The 19,995-nt window shown below is 41.6% G+C and overlaps 1 protein-coding gene across 3 annotated transcripts in view; it reads left to right on the plus strand.

Annotated features, from left to right (window-relative positions):
• The window catches only part of LOC136621574 (complement factor H-like), a 1,208,893-nt gene that overhangs the window by 931,272 nt on the left and 257,626 nt on the right, over window positions 1-19,995 (plus strand). The window contains exons 6-9 of one of the 3 annotated variants that reach the window (XM_066597135.1): window positions 1,483-1,665; window positions 4,161-4,337; window positions 13,724-13,861; window positions 18,848-19,021. The exons of 1 other annotated variant lie outside the window; for it this stretch is intronic. In XM_066597135.1, the coding sequence (XP_066453232.1) occupies window positions 1,483-1,665; window positions 4,161-4,337; window positions 13,724-13,861; window positions 18,848-19,021 (672 nt within the window). The remainder of the gene's footprint in view (window positions 1-1,482; window positions 1,666-4,160; window positions 4,338-13,723; window positions 13,862-18,847; window positions 19,022-19,995) is intronic. One more of the 3 variants, XM_066597136.1, reaches the window with a different exon arrangement.

A 19,995-nucleotide genomic window follows, 5' to 3' on the forward strand; every position in this document is an offset into this window, starting at 1 on the left:
ACGGTTAGATGTGGCCCTAAGAAGGACCGTTGGGGTTCTTGAAGCCTACACTAACTCCTAACACTCTCCCTGCCTAACCACCACTTCTGTCCCTGTAGTATTACTGCAGGGCGCAATGCTCTGCACGGCCGATATACCAAAAAAAAAAAAATTGTGCACCACTGCAAACAGCAGCCTCCACAGTACTGCACACGGTTAGATGTGGCCCTAAGAAGGACCGTTGGGGTTCTTGAAGCCTACACTAACTCCTAACACTCTCCCTATAGCAGCTCCAACACTATAGCACTTTCCCTCAGCTATGTCAGACCCCATGTGTGGCGAGCCGCGGGAGGGGCCGATTCTTATACTCGGGTGACACCTGATCTCGCCAGCCACTCACAGCAGGGGGGTGGTATAGGGCTGGAACATCACAGGAGGAAGTTGTAATGCCTTCCCTGTCTTTCAATTGGCCAGAAAAGCGCACTAACGTCTCAGAGATGAAAGTGAAAGTAACACGAACATCGCGTGGTACTCGTTACGAGTAACGAGCATCCCGAACACCCTAATATTCGATCGAGCATCAAGCTCGGACAAGTACGTACGCTCATCTCTATTTAACACTAGTTTTTCCAGTGACTTTTGTTGTATTAATATAAAGTTTGATGCAAATGTGCATTTAACATGTTGTAAAAATGTAACATTTTCACCATCGGTACATTTTTTACAACCCTGTAGGGACTATGGGAAAATGTGTGGAAAAAGCAACAGCTAGAAGCAAACTTCTGCCATTGACCAAAAAATGCAGCATAAGGGCTCAGTCTGATGGGCATTCATTTGCTGAGCATTTTTTTGCACAAAACGCAAACGCACAAAAATTTGCGTGACCAAAGCGGGCGTCACACTGAAAAAAAACACGTTTGACTGCATTTATGCACACATTAAGTGCGGTGCAGCTGCAGAGAAGTGAGTATGTAATTTTTTTTTTTTTTTACACATTCTAGAGATGATTTTCAGGGAAGGACTTTCAATAGAGCCGGCTGTAGCACCAGCTCCATTGAATTCAATGGGATAGCATTGGGGTCCTCTGCCACAGCTGTGCAGAGGATTTCTTCATTTCTGCAGGGAGTCCCCTTGTCCCTGAACACTGTGACAGTGCTGTCACAGTGTTCGGTGATGAGGGGACTCCCCGCGGAGAAAAAGAAATTCTCGACCACAGCTGTGGTAGAGGATCACGATCTTCTCTGTATGTCAATGGGGTCGCAACTGCTGCCACCAGCACCATTGACCACAAAGTGAAACTCCTGGATGTTGTTCGATGCAGTCACGCATGTGTTTTGCGCAAAAACATGCGCAGCAAAAAAATGCCCGTCTGACTGAGCCCTATATCCACATTAAAAATCCACATGTGCCGTGGACATGAGGTCTAGTATACATTAAATAATGGAAAATAAAATAACTAACATACAATTCTGAATTAATATAAAATGCTCTTCTGTGTTCTAGGAGCATGTGTGCCCCCTACGGATTATTTGGTAAACGCAAGGCTTATAAATCAACAATACAAATATTTGGAAGGAGAAAAGGTGACGTTTCAGTGTTACAGAAATTACAAAACACCAGATGGAAAAAGTTCTGGAGAGATGTTGTGTCTTCCTAATGGAAAATTTACTCCAGCAAAATGTTCTTGCAAGTTTAGAAAGTTTGATATGTTGTCTACATCTACAGGTAACATCTGGCTCTTGTGATTGGGTTCTCCCCTTTTGAAAAGGAAAATCACCAGAATACCACTTCTAATGACTGGCTATGGTACTGTAAATGTAGGCTTTCTCTGAAGGTCATTTTCCCACTTTTGTATTTTGACTCAGCATTTTGATGATCAATGAGTGGAACAGGTTAACACGGGAGGTGGTGAGTTCTCCTTAATAGAAGTCTTCAAACAAAGGCCGGACAAATATCTGTCTGGGATGATTTAGTGAATCCTGCACTGAGCAGGGGGTTGGACTCAATGACCCTGGAGGGGTACATTCACACTGGATTTTTTTATGTCCAATTTTCTGCAAAATTGATCTGAAAATCGGACAGAAATAGCACCCATTTATTTGAGTGGGCATATTCACATGGGCTTTTTCTTACACAAATATTCTGAGAAAAAAAATACATTGCAGCATGCCCTATCCTTGTCCGTTGCTCGACAAAAATAGTACTTATCAATGTGCCATGTCCTTTATGTTGAACAGCGCATGAACAGGATGTCCATGTGCTATCCAATCTGAATTTGGCCAAGAATGCAGAGCACAACTATCTAAATCTCCATGTGCATGTACCCCAAGTTGGATATGAACATAATTGTATTAACTGATGGAATAAAATTAAATTGTCGTTTATACTGCATGGTAAATGCTATAATTAAAAAAAAACAAAAAACGCTATGCCAGAATTGATTCTTTTGATCACTGCGCTACCAAAAATAAAGATCAAAAAGTTACATGCACCCCAGAGACGGTCTGTTGTTAATGCATATAGAGACTGTTAACCCCATGAGGCCACAGGGTCTAGTTAAAGGACTGATAAAATAAAACAGCCCCTCTGGTGTTCAAGACTGTATTGAACACCAGAGGGGCTGTACCCCCTACTATCTTTTATGCCCACATGTTGAGTGAAGGCATGTATTATAATGTGCAGTAAAAGGTGTGCCGCAAAAACATTTGGCTCCACGCCATTATAACATCACACACTGGTCTGAAATGACTACCTGTCCCTTCGATGGTCAAAGAACTTTCCAAAGTACTGAGATGGGCTGAAGTCTACACATCCATGTATTTTTTCCATGTGCATTCCATGTTTGCAACAGGCCTCAAATCAAGAGCACATGGACCCTTTGAATTTAATGAGGCTTTTCAGACATACAATTATTTTTATATAGACCACGGGCCATGCAAAAAAATTTTGTTATGTCTTATATTAATACATATCACTGATGAGAACAGAACATGAGGTGCTCAATGCCTATGGAGCTCAGACAGCATACAGACCTGTATCAATATGCTGTCCAATGCGAGCTTTGCTCCTGCATGCATCTGTGTAAATAAGCCCTTATTCTCTATATACCACTCGCTATGTCTAATAAGCTATAGTTAACATAAAGATTTGTTCTAATATTTGGCCAGGTTATTCCTGATGAATGTGTTTCTATGAAAGGATAACAGAATTTAACTAATCCCAATGATCACCCATTACACTGCAGCATGGCTTATATTTTAGGCCAAATGAGTTATATCTTCCACTACTTAGGTTGCTGTTTGTTGTTATATATAAAAATCACTAATTTAATCCACTAAGGGCTCTCTTACCCACTTGCATTTTTTTTAACGCTGCGATATCACTGCATTTTCTTAACACAATTGTCAATGGGACTTTCTAATGTTAAAAATGCATCGCACAAAAATTGCAAAGCACAAACTTTTTAAAATAATCGCATTAAAAAAACACAAGTGTGTGGGAGTCCTAAATGTGCCAATCAATTTGAAGCTTCCAGGAAGCGCCTATATTGTTAATACTATGTTCTATATCATTTAGCCTGAGCTGATTAATACAATCCAATATAATTGCACTATAGAACAAATAGTGCCAGGCAGACAGGGCAACATAACTACATTTCCAACAAACTTTGGTTAAATGGATTGTGTTCTACAAGTCACTACCATATGTGATAGCTGTTAACTTACCACCATGTCTCAGCTTTTTACAATTATGATTTCGATATGTCGATTTACCTGTATTCTACATTTCTCTTTTGCCTCCTTGAAATCTAAACAAGCAATTACTGCATAATGGTTCACGGTTTCCTTTTTATGTGCCAAGCCTGTGATACATACATAATGTATTAGGCCTCATTCAGATGAGCGCCGTTATTGCGCTGCTATTGGTTCCTATAGAAGAGTGTAAAAAGTGCTACTTAGCAGCGCTAATAACACGTTGTCTGAATGAGCACTTAAGCTGCGTTAGTTTTGAAATACACGTTTATTCTGCACATTTTTTGTTTCACAACTCAATGAAAACAGTTTAAAAATAAATAACTCTTTAATTCTAAATACGCATTGTGATACTGTAGTTCTGTCTCAATACTGTAATAATATATTCCAATCAGCTATTTGTATTTTCTACTTTTTTTCTGATCCTAGTAAAATGTGAGGCTCCTCAACTTCGGAACGGAGAATTCAGGACAACTAAAAATGAATTTGAAGTTGGAGAAGATTTGCTTTATGAATGCAATAAGGGTTATATGACAAAAGATAGAAAACTCAGTGCCATAATCCAGTGTGTTGATGGAAGATGGTCTGCAACTCCTTTCTGTGAAGGTAAGTCTTACTTGCCTGTCCTGTAAATAATGATAAACAATGATTAGCCACATACATTACAGACTAAGAAAGTCAATTTGTTTATTATAAATGTAGATTGAATTCTTGGTTATATAGTTTGACATTACTAAAGGCTCATTCACAAAAGCGATGTTTTCACGCTGGCCACATCGTGGCCAAAATTAATTAAATGAAGAATAGCTGCAATCTAATTCCGATCAAAATTAGCGTTTTCTTGCCTATTCACACAGGCAGCTGCGGCGTATCACCGTAAAAATATGATGCTGTGCGGAATCCCTTGTTCAGCAGAAATCCTTGGGATTACTTCTCATGAATAAATATAGCCAGCGGTCTTCCTTTCCCAGCACTGGACGATGCTAAACTTCTTCCCCACCGTTTTTTTTTTCAGCTCCCATAGAAGCCTATGCGAGCCTCCAGTGTATTACAGCAAAAGATAGGGCATGACCTATCTTTTCCGTCTGCATATAAAATTGGTTGCCGTTTTCGGTCGCCGATGTCCTATTATTCTGGACACAACATTTTTACGCGGCTAAAAATTGCTTATCTGAATACATTGGAAACCAATCCTTTAGATGGTCGTGATTTTTTATCGCAGCTAAACTAGTCATGTGAATAAGGCCTAAGGCTGTACCAGTGTGTTTTTAGCCCATTTGATATCTGTGTGCCAGATTATTGACTTGGAGCTTATTCAGACAGGCGTATATCGGCCAGGTTTTCACGCCCGGCCGATATACGCTGTCCCTCTCTGCAGGAGTAGGAGGCGGGACGGGACAGGAGCAGTGCACTGAGCTCCACCCCCTCTCCGCTCTTTGTCACTATTGGCAATGGGAGGGGGCAGGACAGGCGGAGCCCCTGCCCCTCCCATTGCAAACAGTGGTGAGGGCCGGAAGCTCAGTGCACTGCTCCCGTCCCGCCTCCTCCTCCTGCCGACAGGGACAGCGTATAACGGCCGGGCATGAAAACCCGGGCCGATAAACAAATGTCTGAATAAGCCCTTATGGTGCATTCAGACGAGCGTGTGCTGGTGCGTACATAGGTGTGCAGAAAACCGGCGCGCCCACGTATGTGTGACGTGAATGTGAACACACGTGAATGCAGGTCCGTGCAGCATTGCTTTCAATGAATGCTATTTGATTAAAGGGGTTCTGTCAGAAAATAAAAAAATTATACTCACTTGCATCCCTGTAGAGTCTAACCTGTGGAAAAGAAAACAAAACCAAACTCACATAATCCCATTGTACTTGGTCCCTCCGTTGTTTACCTGGCACGTGAGGAGTCGGCTCCAGCGGCTCCTGCATGCACAAGCACGTTCACTCTGACATGGCCACGTCTAACCTCTGCCGTCCACAGAGAGTCGATGACGAGTACGCAAGCGCTCCGGGAAGTGGGGTGGCAGAGGTTAGAAGTGGCCAGGCCAATCAGTGAGCGACGCGTCACTTGTGACGCGTCGCCCACTGTCCGGGGCAGCAGGACTTGCCGTCCGGCAGTGGTCGGAGCAGGGGCGGAAGCTGGAACTTTGCCTGCTTCTGCCCTGTGGTTGGACGGCTGCCAGAGGGAGAGGAAAAGACCAGCAGGTTCCCAGTGACTGGCTGCATAAGGCACAGGTAAGTATGCTTTTTTTTGTTTTCCTGAGAGAACCCCTTTAAGGGTGCATTTTAATTCCCGCCTGCTGAAAGAACTTCATTACAGTGACGGGACCCAAGCGGCTAGACACACTGATCAAGATAATATTTTCCTCCAGCAGGTTTCGGGGTATTCTGTAGCTTCCAAATTGTATAGGAAAACAGTATGCGCACACTGGCCAAGTTAGACGCAAGGTATCAGTCTCATGTCCAAAATGGCTCTAAACATAAACGCCCAGAAAGCCTCAATTTATTGAAACACATAATACCTGCCCTTTATGGGCGTGCAACAGATTACATCAGTAACATATACATATTCTTATTCGCTGGATCATATAGAATACCCCCTCCTCCTCCCTGCCCACCTTCTCTCAAGTCCAGTGTATAAGCAAGTCTTTGTCTTATCAACATGTGCTCAGTTAAACTAGCTCTTTGTTCCAGAAGTTGGGGTGGGTGAGGGTCTGGATACATCCAAGATGAACACAAGCAATACATATAGCACTGTGATTTAACTCTTTCCTTATGAGTCCCACATTAGGCTGAAGTCACAAAACACACATCTTTCACCATGCCATTGTCCAGCAACTACCATAATGAAATTATGCAGTCATTAGCCTCTATAGAGTCAAATCACTACAGCTGCGTAATACTTCCAGTTCATTACAGATCAATAGACATTTTACGCTGACTAATCATCATGTCTACCACAGCACCTGAGCCCCAGCAGCGGTGAAGAGGTAAGTATGTTTTTTTTGTTTTTTTTTACTACAACTAGAATTAATTTTCAGGGAAGGGATTATATTTAAAGCCCTTCCCCGAAAATCACTGAGGTGGTGCCGGCATCCTATTGGATTCAATAGGGCTGCTGGCAGCTGTGTGTCCCCATTGAAATAAATCAGAGAGCTTTGCGATCCTCTGCCACAGCTGTGAAAGCTGTGGCAGGGGATTTACTCCCCGCGGGGAATCCCCTTGTCACTGCACACTGTGACAGTGCTGTCACAGTGTTCAGTGATGAGGACTCTCCGCAGAGAATATTGACGTGCAGCACGGACCTATGCGGTGCACACATGTCCTATATTTTACAGGTGCACGCGTTTGCATGCTTGTAAAACACAGACATGTGAACACATCATAGGGAACCAATGGGTCTAATAGCTGCGTAGCTATGTGCACACATATGTACACACATAAATGCACTCGTCTGAATCCACCCTTAAAATGCAGCAAAAAATAGTAGCATGTGGGATCCCTCGGGCAGGTAGATTAAAAGGCAGCACATATATTGCAGTAAATAGTAACAGTCTTTACTTTTCAGCACATTTAACTTTGCAACAAGGTTTCAGAAATCGGCACCACTATCTTGGTCTTTCAGCACTCTCAAGATCAAATAGCATTCTCTTTAACCCCTTAATGACAAGGACCTACAGTTACATTCTGTGCATTTGTGTGGAAGAGTAGCAACTCTTGATCCCCTCCATACAATGCGGGTGCCAGCTATTTCTTACAGTTTACACCCACCAGCAATAGCTGCATTTAGCATGAAAGCTGCGATCAGCATGAAAACTGATTGTGGCTGTTAAGGCTTTAACCCTTTCCAATCCAATGTCTGACTTCTACAGACATTCTGATTGACGGCTGTACAGCTCTGATGCCAGAAGATGTCTGGCAGGGTATTCTTACTGTATATTACTGGCCGCTCTGTTGTCGGGGGCCTCTCCAGCATGCCCCATACCGCAGTACTGGCTCTAGCCAGCAGATGGCGGTATTGTATAATGGCAGAAAGAGAAAGCCCCCTAAGAAACCCTGAATCCAAAATTGGATTGCAAAGGGTTAAATGCAACCATTAAATTCTTTGGGTGTCCAAACAGCCCACCCACTAGGCAATTGTGAGATGCCATTAGGTCACCATGGCAGCCTGGGCCTTTCTAAGGCCCCCAGTGCTGCTATGAATGCTTCACTATGAAGCGATGCCTGTGGTGTGGCTTCATAGACTGCCTGTCAGATTGCAGTACCATGTAATACTATAGAAAGTCCCTGTGGGGATAAAAAAAGGTAAAAAATAAAAATGCAGTGAACACCTTTAGGGCTTATTCAGACGACCGTATATCGGCTGCGTTTTCATGCCGAGCTGATATACGGTAGAAATAGGAAAGTCCCGCAGCACACCTAACACATGCACTTCAGTGCAGAGGTTCCAGTCTGTATATGCCAAGCCACCTGTGGGGTCATGAACCAAACCCCAAATAAATGCAATGGTATCCAAGGAGGCGGCAGCATCAACGGTGTAGAGATTGTAAAAAAAGGGTTTTATTGCTCCATAAAATAGCGATGTTTCGACTTAATCTAAGTCTTTTTCAAGCCTAATACATTGCCATGAACACACATCTTATATAGTGAGGACAGACAGGGAGGACACTCCTCCAACTCCTTAATCAGTAAGTAATACAACACACATGAAACAAAAAACAGACATGGACTATACAAAAGACAAGGTTCTCTACACATATACATTAAGGTAAAACCTGGACTGCATCCATGTGTTGGGCTGCTCCACACAGCGTTCCACTATGTCTCCATTCATGTGTTCAGCCGGATATACTGTCAGGTGAATCTTCCCGGCGCACCGCGCGTACGCGGATTGCGTCACAGCCAACCACAGTAACACTGCCGATCAGCGTCTCGACCATCCACTATATGGCGCTGACTCTATCAGGAACTAGTCATGCATAAGGGCACTTCTAGGATTAGAATAAGCACGGCCAACCACAAGATGGCACCTCCGTAATAGAAAACAATGGAGCACGCCAACCAAGGGTGCCTATACATAAAGTATATTATATATAATAGCAAAAATTACTTTGGCACATAAGGGAATACTGCAAATTCACAAAAAGCTCACAAGGTGCCAGCAAAACATTAAAGTCACCTATACTAATAAGGCAAAACAGAAGAGAATAATTGTAAATAATAAAACCTATATCCAAAAAATAAAAAATAAAAAATTTTGAGCAAAAAAATTTTTTAAGAAAATTAAAAAAAAAAAAATGAAATAAGTGTTGAAAATAAAAAAACATGATGTAGTATATGTGCATGTGTATAAAGAATAACTGTATAATGGTGAAAAAAATCTAAATAAATATACATAAATTCACGAAAAAAAATTCACGAAAAAAATATTGAATATAAATAAAAACCAACATATAACTGGACAAAAAGTGGACAGAAAATAGCAAACCTAAAAAGGTGTGAATAACTAATCTTTCAAAAATACGGTGCATAAGCAAGTAAACTTCAAAAAAATTATAAAAATGCATAAAATTTTTTTTTTTAAAACGCTAATTGAAAAAAATTTTTTTGCTTTATTGATACGGAAGAAAATTTTTTTTTAGATAATGCATGACAATGTTACAAAGAAAATACAAATTGTCAACTGACAATATTAGACATAGTAAGGACATAATTGTAATAGTGAATAAATAGCCGGAAAAGACGCAAACTGTGGAGAAGACCAACACAGAGACCAGGAGAGAAATCTAGGGAAAAAAGAAAAAAGAAAAGGATTAAAAACAGGCATCTAAAAACTATATACATCAGATGAGGATCCTTAAATATAAGGGGCAAATACATACTCCATGTTTAAACCGAAAGGATGTAACGTATTGAGGGTGTGAATCCAGCGCAACTCTTTCTTTTTGAGAAGAGCCTCCCTGTCACCTCCTCTGGTCAACGGTGGAACATCATCAATAATCCTGAATTTAAATTGACTTATACTATGCTTTTTCTCATGGAAATGCTTGGGGATCGGCAGGTCCAAGCACTTGGTACGTATAGTACTCTTATGTTTAATCATACGACTACGCGCTTCAAGAATCGTTTCCCCCACGTATCCAAGTCCGCAGGGGCAGGTGACCAGATAGATGACATAAGAGGAGGTGCAGGAATATCTCTTCCTAATTTTGAATTTCTGGCCTGTATATGGATGATGAAAGCTATCACCCTTGACAAGATTGCCGCAGCAAACACAGCCAAGACAGTGAAAATTGCCTTTCTTGGCGGGTGCTAGTACTCGCTGTGTATGACTCACCTTCGGTACAATTGATTTCACTAACTTGTCACGTATGTTCGGGGGTCGTCTATAGGCCATCATCGGTTTTTCGTTAAATTCTGGTACCACACTTAAGCCTTTTGTCAGACGGGACCAATGTTTGTTTATTATGGAAGAGACCTGCCCACTATGTCTACCAAAAGTGGAGATAAAAGGCACTCTTGCTGGTTTGGTGGTTTTACTTTTAGGTATCAACAAGGTGTCACGCTGCAGTTGTCGTACTCCGTCAACTGCCCTGTTGATAAGAGGTCTCGGATAACCTCTCTGCAAAAATTTATTTGCCATCTGCCCCAATCTCTTTTCAATGGCAGTATCATCAGTAATTCTACGCACCCGTAGGAGCTGACTCCACGGGAGGGAATTTACTGTTGGTCTAGGATGAAAGCTGTCATAGTGTAAGATACAGTTCCTATCAGTCGGTTTAACATAGAGGTCTGTCAAGAATTTTTCACCGTCATAGCATACCATTGTATCCAGAAACTGGATAGACTCTTCGGATGAACTTAAAGTAAATTGTAATTCCTGATAATGTGAATTCAGTTGCTGATGAAACAAATTAAGTTCATCCTGAGAGCCACTCCATACCACAAATATGTCATCTATGAAACGAAACCAGGCCTTAACCCGTGGCCAAAATTCAGATGTATGTATAAACGTTTCCTCAAAGTGACGCATATACAGATTTGCATAGGTGGGCGCGACATTGGACCCCATGGCGGTGCCCTGCCGCTGCTCAAAGAACATCCCCCCAAAAGAAAAATAATTCCTGGTGAGGATGAATTCGAGCAGCGACAGGGAAAATGCCTCACACCCTGGGGCCCAGTCGCACCCCACCATGTAGTGTCTTACAGAAGCTAGCCCTTTCTGGTGTTGGATCAATGGAGCTGATATACGGTGTCCTTGTTTGCAGGGGGTGGATGGAAGAGCCAGGAGCAGAAACTGAGCTCCCGCTCCCTCTCCACCCCTTGCCACTATTTGCAATAGGAGTGGGCGGGACGAGGGCAGAGCTAAGTACCGGGGCTTAGCTCCGCCCCTGTCCCACCCTTCGTATTGCAAATAGTGATAAGGGGCGGGAGCTCAGTTCCTGCTCCTGGCTCTTCCATCCTTCCCACCCTGCATACAAGGACACCATATATCGGCTTGGCGTGAAAACCCAGCCGATATTCGGTCGTCTGAATAAGCCCTTAGGGTGCCTTTACAAATGCGATCGCAATATCCCTGCACTTTTTTTAACAGAAATATCAAGAGGACTTTCTAATACTAAAAATGCATCACACAAAAATCGCAAGTTTGTGCTTTGCGATTTTTGTGCAATTCGTTTTAACATTAGAAAGTCCTATTGGCATTCACATTAAAAATGCAGCGATATTGCAATTGTCAGTGTGCAGGAGCCTTCATTAATTAGAAAAACAAAATTATATTGGGTATCGCTGCCTTTAAAAAAGTCTGATATATCAATGTAATGCATTATTTGTCCCATACGGTGAACATAGTCAGAAAAAAAAAACACGACAGATTTGAGCCTTTTTTGGTTACCACTTCTGCAAGAAAAAATAAATAAATAGCAAATCAAAGTATTGTATCTACTCCAAAATGGTACAAATAGAAACTATAGGTCGTCCCACAAAAACCGAGCCCTCACACAACTACTGGTATGTCAAGGGAGAAATTAAAAAGTTATGTCTGTCAGAAGGTGACAGCAGAAAATTGTATTTTTTTTAGAATATATTTTATATAAAAGTGGTACAGCAAAAAGTAAACACATTTGGTGATTTTGTAAGGGCTCAGTCAGATGAGCATTTTTAAGCACGCATTTAGATGGGGGAAACACGTTTGGAAAACGCATGTATAAAATTCACGTGACTGAAGCGGCCGATGGGTTTTTAAATTCGCACATGCTGTGAGGTCACATGATGGCAAAATTCGCACATAAAAGTGCGGTTCCAGCACCAGTCCCTGCTGCAACTGACGGCTGCAGCAGGGGATTCCTTGGATGTGAAACCCCTGGATGCTGTCACATCCAGGGGATTCACCTTGCTATCAATGGGGCCTGGTGGCAGCAGTGCCGGGCCCTTTGAAAACATAGGGAGAAGATCACGATCCTCTTCCACAGCTGTGACAGCTGTGGCAGGGGACTTCTTCATGAAATGTCACAGTGTTTCAGGGGATGAAGAAATTCCCTGCCACAGCTGTTACAGCTGTGGCAAAGGAGCGTGATGCTATCCCATTGCTTTTAATGGGGCTGGCAATGGGATGAAGGGAACCCCTGCAGCGATGATTTACAGGGGAGGGCTTGAAATACAAACCCTAACCCCTTTTTAAGTTTTTCAGTACATTATATTGTACACTAGCTAGAATCTGCGACCTCATCTGTGTGGAATTTGCATTTTTTTAATCTAATGTTTTGTTCAAGCTGTAAGGCAAAATCTATCTGTTTGTATCCTAAAGCCCAGCTTTAATTTATTATACTACTGAGGTAATATGAAAGCTGCGCTGTGATTGGTTGCTACGTGCAACACAGATTTTCTTTAAAATCTCAGTCTATGTTAATGTGTCTTCCGTTCACGTTTTAATCCTGGACAACCACCGGATTGCCCTCACGTGTCTGCCTGTTTGTGTAGGCCTAGTTTATGATCTGCACCCCCTTCCTCTTTGGCACGGTGTGGCACTGATTTAACTTTTTTTTAAGTGGGGAGTAGTTTAAAATGGGGGAAAAAGAAATTTAAAAATGGCTGTGTCCTCAATGGGTTAAAAACAAATATTGAGAAATATTTGTAAAGAGGAAGCAGGGTGTAAGGCTATATTTCTCTTATGAGTCCAGGCTGGTGCATCAGTGGTGTAAATAAATTGGAAAAGTAAAGGGGCCCTTTACCATCCATATTCTATCCTGTGTGGAAAAAGAGGAGTAACAGGGTCTATGGGCAGTACAAAACTGACTATTCTTATATGCATAGTAATGTGCCGTTCATATGTAAACTTGATATCCAAATCTAGTCAACCTGCAGATTGTACAATGGGAAATGTTATATCCATGAACAGTAATAGATCCATCAAACTCTCTATACTGTATTTGCATCTGCAGGACAGAATTTACAATGATAGATGCTGTAAATACTTAGAAATGTAAATGTAGGTAACCAAGACTCCACTCTGCAAAGTACATTGTAGGCCTCGTTCAGACAAGCATGTTTTTAGTGCAGAGTAGGCGAGCAAAAGATCGCTTCTATAAGAGTCAATGCTTTTCTATAGAAGTGTTCACATGAACGATTTTTAGATCAGAGCGCAAAGTATTCGCACCTGCCAAAGATAAGACATGCAATTGCGATGCACATCTAAAGGTCTGTGCTGCATGTAAAAATAGGACCTGACCTATCTTTGGTGCATGTTTTCCATTGACTCCTGTGGGAGCTGGAAAACACGTAACACGCACCTTGGATTGTGCGAACGGGCTAATTCTCGGAGCTTGAATATACCCGTTCACGCGATCTTTAGGGCAGCATTAAAGTGATCTTTTTGTGCTTCTAATCTACGAGGCCTTATACATAGAATTCTCTCTTTTTTGTTATTGCTTCTGTGTTACAACCAGTGCCACTCAGTATATGAAAAAATAGCAATTTGTGTCTTTATTTTTCCATTAGCCATTTTCTGCAATTTATGGAATAGGAAATACAACAATGGGGATATTGTACAATATATATGTCCTCAGGGGAAAAAGCCAACAGCAGATATTGTGCAGTGTTACTATTTTGGCTTTTATCCACCACCTACTTGTCAAGGTAAGTCCAAAAAGAAAATGCAAATGTGATGATAAAAGTATAATCACGATGTTATTTATTTTCTTCCGTTCTGGTTTTGCACTTTAGGGGAAGAGGGCTAAGCTCTCTGACTCTAGATTGCTTACAATTCCCATGGAGTATTGTTAGTACAATCTTTAAAGATTCAGTAAATTGTGTAAAAATCCATTTCCTGATTCATTTCTGATTATGTCGATGTCTCAGGCCGCAGCTCTGTGATTGCCTCTATTTAAGTAGACAAAATCAACCAATGGCACTTCAAAAAGTATCAATGCAGTCTGAGGGCGTAGTCACACAGGCGTTTGTAAGCCCGATTTGCAGGTGTGCTTGTGATCCGCACCTATATATACCCAATGCTTTGCAATGGGCGCGGTCACATGTCCATTTTTTATGCAGATGGACCGAAAATTATATGTTACAATGATTCGCAGAACACATGTAACTTTGTTCTGCGCAAATCATTGTTCTTGTATATGCGCTCCATGGGGCCTGCAGCAGCGCCGACCCCATTGAGAACATATACTAAAGATCGTTCTCCCATTAAAGTTAATGGAGCCTGCAATACAGCCGGCTCCATTGAAAGCAATAGGTTGCCGGCAAGCGCTGTATTAATTTTCGGGGAAGGGCTTCAAATATAAGCCCTTAAAAGCATCCAAAAAAGTGTAAAAAGTAAAAAAAAATATATATTCACTAGAGATGAGCGAACATGCTCATTTAGGACAATTACTTGATCGAGCATCGCTTTTTTCGAGTAAGTGCCTACTCGGGCGAAAAGATTCGGGGGGCGGCGGGGTGGAACAGGAGGGAGCTCTCTCTCTTTCTCTCTTCCCCCCCCCCCCCCAGTCCACCCAGCAACCCCCCGCTCTCCCCTGGCGCCCAATTAGGCAGTTACACGAAAAAAACGATGGTCGATCGAGTAATTGTCCTAAAGGAGCACGTTCGCTCATCTCTAATATTCACCTTTTTGCAGCTGCTGGGGATCAGCCGCATCCAGCCGGCTCTTCTCCTGAACTGCTTTCTGTAGTACTCAGCAGGCAGGGATGTAAAATCCCTGCCTGCTGAATGGACTGCCTCTGATTGGTCACAGCCCAGGGCTGAGGTCTGTGACCAATCAGAGGCAGCCCATTCAGCAGGCGGGGATTTTACATCCCTGCCTGCTGAGTACTACAGAAAGCAGTTCAGGAGAAGAGCCGGCTGGACACAGCTGATCTCCAACAGCTGCAAAAAGGTGAGTATATATATATTTTTTTATTTTTTACACCTTTTTTTGATGCTTTTCAGGGAAGGGCTTATATTTGAAGCCCTTCCCCGAAAATTAATACAGCGCTTGCCGGCAGCCCATTGCTTTCAATGGAGCCGGCTGTATTGCCGGCTCCATTGTATTCAATGGGCGAACATCGTTCTCCACTGCCACAGCTGTGACACAGCTGTGGCAGAAGGATAGCGGGTAGCGCCCGTGTGACCAAACCCTTTAGGCTGATAAACGCTGCTAGCAGCATTTTTTTCAGCCATGACGCTGGCTTCGGTCACGCGATTATTTGTGGGTATTAGTTTTGCTCACAAAAAATCGTGCAAATAAACACCTGTGTGACTAAGCCCTGAGACTTGATGCATATATATATATATATATATATAATTTTTTTAAATTTATTTTTTATTTACCTTTTATTTATTTTTATGTTTAAACACACAGGTGATTTTAAAGGGACACTAACTTTTAGGACATCTAGTAACTTGTATTAGACCTAATATATCTGTAAAAATGTTGTTGCTTTACCACTGCAAATCCAGTTTGAAATGTCTGCCATTTGGGGTCTCCCTTCCAACTTCTCTCCAATCCTCTCTGTCGTTAGGTGCAGAGTTACTTTACAGGTATACGGGGACATTTTCATGGCAACAGGGGGAGGGGCTATCCTCACAGGCAGCTCTCATGAACTTACAGGCTGCAGGCTGATAGATCTGAAGATACTGTGATAATGATCTCCATAGTCTTTGCCTCTCCTTCTGTTTCATCATCTGTATGTGTGTCTGTATGTGCACACATTAAAATGTTATTCTTAGTAATTGCACATTTACATGGGATGACTGTTTGAACGACTGTACAAGTGCTGACATCATCGCTAGTTGTTAGAACTCATGCAGAACGTTTAGACAGGTAGATCACCACTGACTGTCACTGGCTTCTCGCTCAGCACTTCACATTCTATGTGAAGCACTGAGCAGGGAGCATTTAAGGACAGCGAAAACTCAGTGAACCAGTGATGCTTTTTATGCTAGTTGAAAGTGAGTGACAAACAAATAAAAAAAATGATGTTTTACATTCAGATGTAACGATTATCGCACATTTTTGTTCATTTGAATAATCGTCCCAAGTAAATGGCCCTTAAGAGTGCCTGAGGAAGAACCATAAGTAGGTTCAAAAGCTTGCTGTAAAAATCTTTTTGTTAGTTATTAAAAGGTTACATATCTACAAGTGGACGAGGAGGAAAGAAAGGGGTAGAGCAAAACCTGTATAGTCGTGTTTGTTGTGAACAATGATACTACATACGTGGTGAAGAGAGTGGAGGGGTAACTTCAATAGTGGAGGTACTGCCTGACCAGATGATGCACCACCTTCTCCTGCTCCTGCCCTGGCTGACGCTCACTAAACTGGATCTCATTATTAACCCTTTTTAGGACCCACCAATTGCTTGTATATTTTAAACACCAGCCAAACTAATGAAGGGGTTATCCCCGAAACACGTTTTCATAAACTGTTCACATACTTTATTAAATAAAAAGAGAAGCTTTCCACACCTTTGGTCACTTCCTACTTGCTATAATCTAGAGTCTTGTGTCTTCTCCACTGCCAGTTTTTAGTCCTATTCACATATCTACAAGATCACTTTTGTTTCTCTCACTGAGAAAAACAACATTTTGTTCTATTGGCTAACAAATGTTTTGGTTTACTAACCATTTATGCCTCTGAATGCCTGAATTGTCCTAGAAAAGCAGAGGGGTGGGCATTTAAATACTGCCTCCTTGCTGATTGGACTACAGACAGTGCAGTGCAGCATGGGAAGTGAGGGTAAGGACGTCAGGACAGTGAACTACAGGCAGAGTGCTAGGCTTGCTACATGCCTCCTCTCTGTAAGTGGATTACAAACACCAGAGCAAAAAAATTGGGAAGATCACCTGAAAATACGAAACAAGGTGCAAAACAGCAGCAAATGAGTGGGTAATGAGAACCTCATGTATTTTAGAAAACCTATTGAAAAATCAGGTACGCTTTAAGAATTTTTTTTAGAATAACAGAATACTTAACAGGTTCAAGCTCTTCAACTTCTGTCTCTTTCCTGTTTAGCAGAAGACTGTGGCTAGGAAAAGGGTCCTTTTACATGGGCCAATACATCGTTCAGTCTAACCACACGCCCCGACTGAATGACAAACGAGAATTTGTTTGCCACTCAGTTTATGCACACATTAAACTAAACAATTGATCGGCCTGTGTAAACAAGCAATCACTTATCTATAGACGACTTCTCAGTTCTCTCCACCTCTTTTCAACAGCCATAATCTTTCCTGTGTAAAAGCACAGGAATGATTATCGCTAGGACAACCAGTTGGGCATCTGTGCCTGACAGCTCATTCCATATAAAAGGGGTCAAAATCCATGTTTAACCAGCAAGTGACTTCTTCACTATGATCCTGCAGACATCTCAAATATATGCACAAATCTGGAGATAAGTGTTTTATGAGATATGGCTATTATCTTTGTACTTAATTCAGTTCATCATCTTTTTACTCTGCTTGGATCAATTACCCTCTCAAGGCTTCTTGTGAGTCTTAAGGTCCATCTACATGGGGCGATTGTTGTTCAGAATTGTTCAAATTCCTGCCTCCTGCAGAAATTTGAATGATAGTCATCTCATAAATGCATGCAGTGACTGAACAACTGAATGAGAGTTGTTCAGTTTCTGCATGCAGAAAACTGAACAAAGCGTTCAGTGTAAACAGCAGTTGTTCACATCTGAACGACTCTGTTGAAAGTGAATGGAGGCGGGCACAGGGAGAGCGCTCCCCATCCTGCCCCGCCTCCATGCTGCATTTTCAGCGATACTTGCTCCTGTGTAGCAGTACAGGAGTGAGCATCACTGGAATGTGCTGTCGGGCATTGCTTGCCAAACAGCTTGCCCTGCCAAATGGGGCATTAAGAGGGAAATTGATCCAGCGATAACAATGTAGAGTGATCCAAAGTGATAAAGTTAAAAGCCATGACTGATAAAACACTCTTATCTTCAAGAACTGTGTCCATAGTGGAGCAGTCTACAGAATCACAGTGTAGAAGCCTTCTGTACTCACTGGCTGTATATGGCTTTTCCCTAGCAACAGTCTTTAGCTGAATAGGAAAGAAGCAACAGTTCAAGAGTGATTTTTCTACTGTAAGCAGCCTGAGTCAATAGAATATTTTAGCAAAAGTCTTAAAATTGCCTATTATTCATAGAAAATAAATTAAATGACAATAGCACTATTATATAAAAAACGTTGATGTAAGTGATACACTTACTGGCTAAGCAGAAAAATTATATTTGCATGCTTTCAGAGCACAAAGGTCCCTTTATCTTGTCTGATGAAGGAACCAAAATTCTGCAGCAAATCTGTGATGTGTGAACTCACCATAAGTCCTTCCTGATAAGTGCTTGATTCCCACGGTAACACCTCAGCCAGAGGCAACAGTATTTAAGACCTATTAGGTGGCTGGGCACCACTTTTAACTAATCTGATATTATACAGCAGAGCTGGGTGTGCAAGTCACTGGTGGCATCCAGGCTGTTAGCCGATCATTCTGATATCTCACTATGATCATGAAGAATTTCAGGGATGAAGTTGAAATCCCTGCTTATCTTTTCCCTTAGCTTGTTGCTCATGTTTCCATCCAGACAGCTTGGTGTATTATAAACTACTTTTTTGTATACTTTTTTCCTTCAGATATTGAGTGCACCATTCCAGATACTTCAGATCTTATACTAAATCCTCATAGGCCATCTTATGCAATAAATACTGCAGTTTCATTTTCATGCAGAGAAGGCTTTAGTAGAGTTGGATCTTTGGAAAGTTCTTGTACTGAAAAAGGTTGGAATCCACCTTTACCCAAATGTCAAGGTGAGTTTACAGAGTTTGGGGAAAACAAAGAACAATTTTTGATACAAAAAAACAATCATTTAAGCACTTTTCTACATTAACCCCTTAATGACTGCCCTGCACTTTTTACAGTAGTCATTCGGGGGCCTTATTCTGACACGTGCATTTTCATGGTGCTGTATCAGAAGCCTGGCATGGTTCTCATGTGCTAGGGATAGGCAGATGCTCAAACAGTAGGGTTGGAAGAAGCTTCCAATCCCCGCTGTTTAATCCTGTTTAAATCAATAAGACCACAGCACGCAAAAGGCTAACAGAGGGAGAGGGCTCCCTCTGTTACCTGTCGGAACCCTATGATATGATAATGGTGTCCCAATGGGTTTCAATGCACCCAGAGACTTAGAGATGGCCTCCAGGTCTGCCATCTAAGGTAGGTCTGGCTGAGCTTCATAGGCAATATAATACACTCTCAAATGAGGAAAACTGTCTTCTATATTATGGAGCTTTTTTTGCCTTCTTATGGATCACATTGGGGGGAAATAGGCTGAACTAGATGGACACATGTCTTCTTTTTAGCCTTACACGCTATGTTATTTATGGTAAGAGTGATCAAAGGTAATTGTATTCAAGTCCCGTAGTAGGACAAAAATAAAAAGCTAAAAAAAAGTGTAAAGAAATTAGAAAAAAAAATGTCAAGACCTTTCCCCCCTCTTTGTATGTAAAAAGGACAGACACACAAAAACACCACAAATTCGTTATCACCACATTAATAATAATCCACGTAGGAAAGTTAGTACATTTACTCCACATGGTGCACACCATGAAAATAGTTATTGTGGCAAAAATAGTTAATTTTGCACATCTCTCCTTACAAAAAGTGGAATAGAGAGTGATCAAAAAGTAATGTAGATTATCAAATAGCACCAATAAAAAGTGCAACTCACTCAGCACAAAAAACAGCACTGTCGATAGAAAAAAAAATGTTAAAGGTCTTTAAA

Source organism: Eleutherodactylus coqui, chromosome 3 (assembly GCF_035609145.1).
Source record: "Eleutherodactylus coqui strain aEleCoq1 chromosome 3, aEleCoq1.hap1, whole genome shotgun sequence".
Taxonomy (NCBI): domain Eukaryota; kingdom Metazoa; phylum Chordata; class Amphibia; order Anura; family Eleutherodactylidae; genus Eleutherodactylus; species Eleutherodactylus coqui.